At 50.2% G+C, this 10,574-nt stretch overlaps 1 protein-coding gene across 14 annotated transcripts in view; it reads left to right on the forward strand.

Moving 5' to 3' along the window:
- The window catches only part of LOC100353508 (protocadherin gamma-C4), a 191,400-nt gene that overhangs the window by 97,337 nt on the left and 83,489 nt on the right, over window positions 1–10,574 (forward strand). The window contains exon 1 of one of the 14 annotated variants that reach the window (XM_017341116.3): window positions 878–3,646. The exons of the other annotated variants lie outside the window; for them this stretch is intronic. Coding sequence (XP_017196605.2) covers window positions 878–3,646 — 2,769 coding nt within the window. Of the gene's footprint in view, window positions 1–877; window positions 3,647–10,574 lie in introns of those variants that run through there. 14 annotated transcript variants of the gene reach the window in all.

Consider the following 10,574-nt stretch of genomic DNA (forward strand, 5'->3'; position numbering starts at 1 on the left):
GGCCATAACTATTGACTGCTAAATCACGGAATCTATTCAGTTTCTGTCCATGAGCACCAATTGCTGTGTCTCCATCTCAAACAAGACTATTTTGAAAAATGCAAGTTCTTTTTAAGAAAGAAAGAAAAAAAGAAAGACCTACTCTTTTTACATCAGAGGCACTATAAGCAAAAGCTTTCAAATGTAACGCAGTGCTGGAATTCTGTATGGTTTATGACTATGGCAATGGCTGTATTCCAGTATGTAGATAGGGAGGAAAGGATAACTACTTTCTAAGCAATATAGGCTACAAAGGAAGACCAGACTGTCTTACTTATCTTCATTACTTCCAGCTTCATGGATAATTATCCTAATTATGGGGGGGAGCAACAGTGATAGCTTCTTTTTTTAAAAAAATTTTTCATTTATTGAAAAACAGAGAGAGAGAAGAGAAAGGTCTTCCAGTCTGCTGGTTCACTCCCCAAATGACCACAACGATCACAGCTGAGCTAATTCGAAGCCAGGAGCTTTTTCCGATCTCCCACGCGGGTGCAGGGGCCCAAAGACTTGGGCCATCTTCTACTGCTTTCCCAGGCCATAGCAGACATGCTGGATCAGAAGAGGAGCAGCCGGGAAACGAACCGGTGTCCATATGAGATGCCGGCACTGCAGGCTGGGGCTTTAGCCCACTGCGTCACAGCGCCGGCCCCTAGTGATAGCCTCTTGATGGAACATTTGGAAAGCTGCAGGTCATGGGATAGGAAACGTATAGACTCTTCACTATATATATTTTTGTCCCCTTTTGAATTTCAAAAGAAACATTTTCATCTATTCAAAGTCAGTGTAAATTTTAACATATAAAAATTATAGTTATGACCACACAAATATATATTTCGGTATGAAAACGGAACCAGTGCGGAGTGAGATTCAAATATTTTGGCTATCAATTAAAGAAAAAGAGATCCCCTTAAAGAGGTGCAGTTCCACAAGGGGCCTCTGGGCGCCGCTGTCGGCCAGTACAGAGCAGGCGCTGACGCCAGGGATCCTCAGCCTCCAGCCTGGGTTTTCCTGCACAGCCACCAGTGCAGACACAAGGAAACACTCCGCCCGCAGAAGCTCCCGGCGGCTCACACCCTGCCCGGCATACAAGGATCCCCACCCCGGGGACGACGGGGACTCTGCCCTTCCCGGGCCGAATGCACCTCTTGCCACTGGAAGGACGCGGACCGAGCGAGCAGTAGCGCGAGCCATGGGAGGGAGCTGCGCGCACAGGCGCCGGGTCGGTCGCCCGCAGGTACCGTTTGCCTTCCTGCTGCCTTTGTTCTGCCCCGCGCTCTGCGAGCCGATCCGCTACTCCATCCCCGAGGAGCTGGCCGCGGGCTCGGTAGTGGGCGACCTGGCTAAGGACCTGGAGCTCAGCGTGCTGGATGTGTCTGCTCGGAAGCTGCGGGTCAGCGCCGAGAGGCTGCACTTCCACGTAGACGCGCGCACCGGGCGCCTGCTAGTGAGGGACCGAATAGATCGCGAGCAGATTTGCAAAGAGCGGAAGCAGTGCGAGCTGCAGCTGGAAGCCGTGGTGGAAAACCCTTTGAATGTGTTCCATGTCGTTGTCGTGATTGAGGATATTAATGACCACGCGCCTCAATTCCGTAAAGATGAAATAAACTTAGAAATAAGCGAATCCGTCAGCCCGGGCATGAGAACAGTGCTTGAGTCTGCAAAAGACCCCGATATTGGTGTGAATTCACTGAGCAAATACCAACTAAGTCCGAACGAGTATTTCTCGTTGGTGGTGAAAGATAATCCTGATGATGACAAATCCCCGGAACTGGTGCTGCAGAAGCCCCTGGACCGAGAAACGCAGGGCACTCACCACCTGGTGCTGACGGCACTGGACGGCGGGAATCCGGCCAGAAGCGGTACTGCGCAGATCCAAATCCTGGTGGTGGATGCCAACGATAACCCCCCCGTGTTCAGCCAGGACGTCTACAGGGTCAGCCTCCGGGAGGATGCGCCGCCTGGCACCACCGTTCTGAGGGTGAGGGCCACGGACCAGGATGAGGGCGTCAATGCGGAGGTCACCTACTCCTTCCTCGCGGCCTCTGACAAGACCCAGCACGTGTTCTCTCTGGAGTCCACGACAGGAAACATTGTAACTCACAAGCCTTTGGATTTTGAAGAAGTAAAAAGATACACAATGGATGTGGAGGCAAAGGACCGCGGCTCGCTCTCCACACAGTGTAAAGTCATAGTAGACATTCTAGACATAAATGACAACAGCCCGGAAATCACCATCACTTCCCTCTCGGACCAGATTTTGGAGAATTCGGCCCCAGGAATGGTTGTGGCCCTCTTCAAAACACGGGACCCGGATTCTGGGGAAAATGGAAAAGTCACGTGTAGTTTAAGTAGAGACGTTCCATTTAAGATTCATTCTTCTTCCAATAATTACTACAAGTTAGTAACAGATGGCACCTTGGACCGGGAGCAGACCCCGGAGTTCAACGTCACCATCAAGGCCACCGACGGGGGCCAGCCGCCCCTCTCCTCCAGCTCCACCGTCACCCTGCGCATCGGAGATGTCAACGACAACGCTCCGGTTTTCCACCAGGCCGCCTACGTGGTCCACGTGCCCGAGAACAACCCCCCGGGAGCCTCCATCGCGCAGGTCAGCGCCTCCGACCCCGACGTGGGCCCCAACGGCCAGGTGTCCTACTCCATCGTGGCCAGCGACCTGGAGCCGCGCGCGCTGTCGTCCTACGTGTCGGTGAGCGCGCACAGCGGCGTGGTGTTCGCGCAGCGCGCCTTCGACCACGAGCAGCTGCGCGCCCTGGAGCTGACGCTGCAGGCCCGCGACCAGGGCTCGCCCGCGCTGCGCGCCAACGTGAGCCTGCGCGTGCTGGTGGGCGACCGCAACGACAACGCGCCGCGGGTGCTATACCCGGCGCTGGGGCCCGACGGCTCGGCGCTCTTCGACACGGTGCCGCGCGCCGCCGAGCCCGGCTACCTGGTCACCAAGGTGGTGGCGGTGGACGCCGACTCTGGGCACAACGCCTGGCTGTCCTACCACGTGCTGCAGGCCAGCGAGCCCGGGCTCTTCAGCCTGGGGCTGCGCACGGGCGAGGTGCGCACGGCGCGCGCCTTGGGCGACAGGGACGCGGCGCGCCAGCGCCTGCTGGTCGCGGTGCGCGATGGCGGCCAGCCGCCGCTCTCGGCCACCGCCACCCTGCTCTTGGTGTTTGCGGATAGCTTGCAAGAGGCGCTGCCCGACCTCACGGATCGTCCGGTGCTCTCTGACCCTCAGGCCGAGCTGCAGTTCTACCTGGTGGTGGCCTTGGCGGCCATCTCTGTGCTCTTCCTGCTGGCGGTGATCCTGGCCATCGGCCTGCGCCTGCGACACTCCTCCAGCCCGGCAGCGGGAGGCTGCTTTGGGTCTGTTCTGTGCTCAAAGTCTGGACCCGTGATTCCCCCCATCTACAGTGAGGGCACATTGCCCTATGCCTATAATTTTTGCGTATCTGGGGCTCAAAGTCAGCCAGAATTTAACTTTCTCGCCTCTGTTGATCACTGTGCAGCCACACAAGATATTCTCAACAAAGAAAGCTCTTCTATGCTATTGGCAAGCATTTTAGCTCCTAGCGTTGAAACAGATGAGAAGACTGAAAAGGTACGTATTTAAAATAATGCCTCCTATATTCCAGTATGCCAGTGTATTCCCATATAGCACTGCTATTTCAAGACTTTAGATCACTTTGTTGTAAAGATTTTAAAACAAGTGTAGATCAAAACTATAGGCGTCGTTAAAAGGTTACAATGCTTCAATCCTTGTACAATGCAAAGGCATTTTAAGGTTTAAAAAAAATGCATGGGAAATCGCGGGCGAAACACTTGTTGGTTAAGGATTTGGAAGGTTATGTCCTGACATCCTAGATGGCAACTCTATGCTGTTCAGTTTTTCTTAAACGGCTTATTTCACTCAGAAAACACTGGTAAGATAATTTGCCATGCGTCCTACCTGATGATGTCGTTGGAATTGTGCTATTTTCACATCTGCAAATGCTACACTCGCCGTCAGTTAAAAGTCACTTAGAACCAAATCTAATCTGAAAGTTTTCAGTCCACTCGTATTTTGAAAGCTTTTTTTAAACTAAGCAGACCTTTTTAATAAATAGTCCTTCCATAGAGCCCTTAATAGACTTTTGGCATCACCCTATGTAACTATTGTTTGCAGTTTTAAGCTTTGCAAATAGCTGCGATTCACGAAAAGGTGGGTAATCATTTCTATCGGAACCAGCACATTGGTTTTTTCTTAGTCGTTGCAATAATAAGAGTGGGCTCTAGGCGCCGCTGTTCACCAGTCGGGGAAGGGAAGGCGCGCGCATGGAGCCCCTCCCTTCCCCACCGCGCCGGCACAAAGCCGAACGAGATGGATACTCACAGATCCTGACGCCGGACACTTGAGAGTACTTTGCTTCGTTTTCTAACATATTTTGGATGTGGACGGCCTGAGATCTCGCAGAAACAAAAGCTGGTTCAGAACAAACCGGCTCAAGAAACAGCGGAATACCGCCTCCGACCCTGCCATGGCGAATCGGCCACAGCGCCTGAACCGCAGCGGGCTGGCCCTGCTGTGCATCTTCCTGGGGACGCTGCAGCAGTCCGGGGCCGGGCAGATCCGATACTCGGTGCCAGAAGAGACGGACAAGGGCTTCTTGGTGGGCAACGTCTCCAAGGACCTGGGTCTGGAGCCCGGGGAGCTGGCGCAGCGCGGAGTCCGCATCGTGTCCCGAGGTAGGGCGCAGCTGTTCGCGCTGAGTCCGCGAGGCGGCGGCTTGGTCACGGCGGGCAGGATAGACCGGGAGGAGCTCTGTGAGATGGTGTCCTCCTGTTTTTTAAATATAGAGATTCTTGTGGAAGACACCTTGAAGATTTACGGAGTGGAGGTGGAAATACTGGATATTAACGATAACGCCCCCAGCTTCCGGGAAGAGGAAGTAGAGATAAAAGTTAGCGAGCACGCAGCCCCTGGATCGCGGTTCCCCCTTCCCAGCGCCAGGGATCCGGACGTGGGCGCGAACTCCCTCCAGAGCTACCAGCTCAGCCCTAACAGCTACTTTACTTTGCAAGTGCGAGGCGGCGAAACAAATGGGGCCAAGAATCCGGAGCTAGTGCTGGAGGGAGGCCTGGACCGGGAGAGGGAGGCTGCGCACCTGCTGCTCCTCACAGCCTTCGATGGAGGGGAGCCCGTGCGCAAGGGCACGATTCCCATTCGTGTGGTGGTCCTCGACGTAAATGACCACATCCCAAAGTTCACCCAGTCTGTGTACCGAGTGAGCGTTCCCGAAAACCTCAGCTCGGGAACTCGGGTGCTCGTGGTAAACGCAACAGATCCAGATGAGGGAGCCAATGGGCAAGTGATGTATTCATTCGGGAATGTGGAAAGCAAAGCTTCCGGAATATTCCAGTTGAATCCTCAGACTGGAGAGGTTCTAGTACGGGGGTCCCTGGATTTTGAAAAGTATAGATCCTTTGAGATGGAAGTTCAAGGCCAAGATGGTGGAGGTCTTCTGACCACAGCAAAGGTGGTGGTCACCCTTGTGGATGTGAATGATAATGCTCCAGAGATAACCATCACCTCTGCTACTCACTCCATGCTGGAAAATTCGCCTCCAGGTACAGTCGTTGCTCTTTTAAACGTGCAAGACCAAGATTCTGGAGAAAATGGACAGGTCTCCTGTTTCATTCCTAACAATCTGCCTTTTAAATTAGAAAAGACTTATGGAAATTATTACAAGTTGGTAACAAACAGACCACTGGACAGGGAGCAGGTCCAGAGCTTCAATATAACATTGACAGCCAGGGACCAGGGGATTCCACCCTTGTCTACAGAAACTTACATCACGCTGAACGTTGCAGACGACAATGATAACCCTCCAGCTTTCTCTCACTCCTCCTACTACGCTTACATTCCTGAAAACAACCCCAGAGGAGCCTCTGTTTTCTCGGTGACTGCCCTTGACCCAGACAGCCAAGAGAATGCACAGGTCACCTACTCTCTGATGGAAGATACCATCCAAGGGGCACCTCTATCCTCCTACATCTCCATCAACTCGGACACTGGTGTCCTGTATGCACTTCGGTCTTTTGACTACGAGCAGTTTCGAGACCTGCAGCTGTGGGTGACAGCCAGCGACAGCGGGGACCCACCACTCAGCAGCAATGTGTCACTGACCCTGTTCGTGGTGGACCAGAACGACAACGCCCCCGAGATCCTGTATCCCAACCTCCCCACCGATGGCTCCACAGGCGTGGAGCTGGCGCCCCGTGCCGCAGAGCCCGGATACCTGGTCACCAAGGTGGTGGCAGTGGACAGAGACTCGGGCCAGAACGCCTGGCTGTCCTACCGCCTGCTCAAGGCCAGCGAGCCGGGGCTGTTCGCCGTGGGGCTGCACACGGGCGAGGTGCGCACGGCGCGCGGCCTGCTGGACAGAGACGCGCTCAAGCAGAGCCTCGTGGTGGCCGTCCAGGACCACGGCCAGCCCCCGCTCTCGGCCACCGTCACGCTCACCGTGGCCGTGGCCGACAGCATCCCCGACGTGCTGGCGGACCTGGGCAGCCTCAAGCCTTCCGCCAGTGCGGACGAGTCGGACCTCACGCTGTACCTGGTGGTGGCGGTGGCCGCGGTGTCCTGCGTCTTCCTGGCCTTCGTCATCGTGCTGCTGGCACTCAGGCTGCGGCGCTGGCACAGCTCTCGCCTGCTGCGGGCGTCGGGCTGTGGCGGGCTGGCGGGCGTGCCGGCCTCGCACTTTGTGGGCGTGGACGGGGTGCGTGCCTTCCTGCAGACCTATTCCCACGAGGTCTCCCTTACTGCAGATTCAAGGAAGAGCCATATTATCTTCCCGCAGCCCAACTATGCGGACACGCTCCTCAGCCAGGGGAGCTGTGGGAAAAGCGAGCCACTCTTAATAGGTGAAGACTCAGCTACTATTTTAGGCAAATGTGATCCGATAAATAATCAGGTGAGTTCTATTGGTCTTCTGATTGTTGGTGTCTTGGCACAAATCTTTTAGAGGACTTTTTTTCTCGCCGTGTTTTTGGGGGCATCCTTATTTCATACATATTTAGAGTGGCACATGCTGTGTACTTTACCTTTCATCAGATTCCCATCATTCTGCAGGAATTTCTTGTGAAAGTCATTTTAAAAGTCCCGGTATATTTTGTTTCAAGTGACCAGTTGGCCTACTTTGTAGTAAGTTGAATTGTAGTATTATTTTTCTATCATCAGTGTCTGTGGCTCTCCATATAAACTGAATATGACTCAAATCAATGATTAACAAAGGATTTCACCTATTTCCTATTTCGATTTCTTGTTGCCTATGCTGGTTTGCAGGTATATTCTACCATTGTTTTCTAATACTTCTAATGCCCAAATGCGATCTTATTGATTCATTAACTTTCATTCTCGTTAGTTTATCTACACACACACACACTGTGTAAGCTTTTTTTCTGAGCATGAAATAGTTCTATCTTGATTCTTAATGGCTGGTAATGTGTTTAGATACTGCTGACTATTTCAACATTATCTCATTGCTTCGTCTTGATCCAAAGAGATGTACTTTTTAGCATTTAATTACAGGACATTTTGGGTGAGAGGAATGTAGGTCAAATTTTTTCCTTAAGTTCCAGATATCTTTTCTATTATATAGTGATACCAGTATTCTGAAGAAGAAGTAATTGGATTATTGAACTGGTGTTATTTACTTTTATTCTTTTACATTAGTGTCTATGCAGAAAGCTTTTTAATATAGTAAATGCACATACAGAATTAACAATTTTGATCCAGTGCTTCTCAAAAAATTATTTTAAAATCTGCTGAAGATCCTGTGCTTTTCAGATTTATACAGCATAGCTAAGGTATAAACAATGGAGGTAGGCACTGAGACTGATTTCACTGGTATTCCTCTGGATACTTTCTGTTGATTTTCAGTATACCTAGGAGTCATCGATTCCTCCTTCATTTCATCATAGACTCACTTTGTAGTACATAGAAGTATACTCAATTACTGTGTTCAAAGCCTACTTGTTATCAAAGGCTTGGTGGCTACCTAATGACATTCATGACATAAAGCCTAGGAACACAGGTGAGTAAATGGGACTTATCTAGGGTATTTGATCACAAGAATAATTTTCCCCATCAGTCCAGCTCAGCACTCTCATCACTTCTAGATATTTGGCCCAGGTTGCTTACACATTCACATTCAATTTCAAGTTTATGTTTCTTATGTAAGAATTGACCTTGGTATAATTAACTGCATATTGAGTATCTAGGACTTGGGCAAGAAGAATTTCATCTGTAGGAAAGAGAATTCTTTCAATAGCTACCTAAATTTGTCTCGAAGAAAAGAAAATATTAGCATGTTTTGAGCATCTAGCAATAGGAATCATGCTTATGACATTTCCAAACTAAGAAAAAAATAGTTAAGGCATTGTATACTTGAACTGGAATTAGATTTTAAAAAAGCATATGAGGGGTTTGACTGTGAGACAGAGGTTGTTCCATATTTTTAAGCACTAAACTATACTGAACTAGTTAGGAGGCAAAAAAAGTAGTGGAGGACAAAAAAGGAAGGTTGAATTTGAAACTTGATATTTATAGGGTTACTCAAGGTAGTGCTAAAGTACTGTTATGACTTATAGTCCAATTAAATAAGAGGATAAAAATAGAATGCTCTCACATTTCCTGTCATTAAATTCCTACAGAAACCTACTAAGTTATACCTTTATATTTATGATGAAAGTATAAAACAATTAATGCTCTTCATAGATCTCTATTTTAAGCAATAAGGAATATTTTATGGCACTGGCCATCTTTGTTCTGAGTATGACTTAGGTAGCTTTGAAAAAAGGAAAAGTATCTGCTCATCTGATTGAAGACAATCCTGGATGTCATTTCATATCTATCAAAATTTCCCCCTACCACTTGGTGGGGCTCTTTTCCCACGTGATCTTTGTCCTATATCTGGAGAGAAGAGTGACTGCTTCTTCCAATAAGTGCATTGCCTCTGATTAGAAAAAGACTAGCTTTAACCTCTCATTACTGGGCTAATGGCTCTTCTATAGGATCCCATGTCTAAGGAGCCTTCCTTGGTGGTAAACACTGGGAAACAGACACACTCAACACTAGTGAACTGCCTAGTTCTCCATACATCAGTCTAGTATATCTATAGGAAAACCAAATCCCATTGAATTTGCAAAGCCTTCTGACTGCAGTTTTCTAAATAGACTCCGAGCGCCGCTGTTGACCAATGTGCTGCAAGAGCTGGAGCCCGCGATCCACCCGGGTGAAACTGCGCAGTCACAGAAGCAAGTTAGAAAGGATAGTCGCCGGGTTTCGGGTTTTCTGCTTGGCAAATCTGATTTTGTAGGGGTTGAGATACCCTTAAATTGGGAGAAGTGGATTTTCTACCCGGTGAAGCGTCTCCTCTGAGCATCCGAGGCTGCAGTGACGATGGGGAGTAGGGTGAAGGAGAGGAGCCGGACTCGGCGGCGGCGGCAAGTACTCTTTCCCTTCCTGCTGCCTTTGTTCTGCGGGGCTCTCTCAGAGCAGACCCGATATTCTATTCCGGAAGAAATGCCGAGGGGCTCGGTGGTGGGGAACCTGGCTCAGGACCTGGGGCTGCAGGTTCCGGATTTAGTGACCCGCAACCTCAGAGTTAGTGCAGACAAAGAATACTTTACCGTGAGCGTGGAGAATGGGAACCTGCTTGTGAGTGACAGAATAGATCGGGAGTCGCTCTGCTCCCAAAAACCTCTGTGTGTCGTGCCCCTGGAAATTGTAGCAGAAAATCCTCTAAATGTTTTTCACATAAATGTGGTGATAGAAGATATAAATGACAATCCGCCCCATTTCCCGCAAAATAGCATTGCTTTACAAATCAATGAACTTGCAATTCCAGGCACTCGGTTTGGCCTGGAATCTGCTATAGATGCAGACGTAGGGTCTCACTCCCTCCAGAGTTACCAACTCAGCTCCAATAAGCACTTCTCTCTGACGGTGAAGGGCAAGGCTGAAGGGAAGAACGCTCCAGAATTGGTGTTGGAGAAGCCCCTGGATAGAGAACAGCAGAGCTCTCTTCTCCTGGTGCTGACAGCGGTGGATGGGGGCGATCCGGTCCTATCTGGCACAGCTCAAATTCATATCAAGGTCACTGATGCCAATGATAACGCCCCGGTATTCAGCCAGGATGTGTACAAAGTCAGCCTTAGGGAAAATGTGCCCAGAGGCACCTCTGTGGTAAAGGTGACAGCCACCGACCGGGACGAGGGCATCAATGCGGAGATCATTTACGCCTTCAAAACCCTGCGGGATGATGTTGGAAACATGTTTATGATAGACCAGCACACTGGAGAAGTTCAGTCCAAAGACTCCATCGACTTTGAAGTCAGCAGCAGTTATACCCTGAGTGTGGAAGCCATGGACGGTGGCGGCATGGCCGCAGAATGTAAAATTATACTAGAAATTCTAGACGAGAACGACAATGCCCCAGACGTGGTTTTTACTTCTGTGTCGAATTCCATAACAGAGGACGCAAAAC

Source organism: Oryctolagus cuniculus, chromosome 6 (assembly GCF_964237555.1).
Source record: "Oryctolagus cuniculus chromosome 6, mOryCun1.1, whole genome shotgun sequence".
Classification (NCBI taxonomy): domain Eukaryota; kingdom Metazoa; phylum Chordata; class Mammalia; order Lagomorpha; family Leporidae; genus Oryctolagus; species Oryctolagus cuniculus.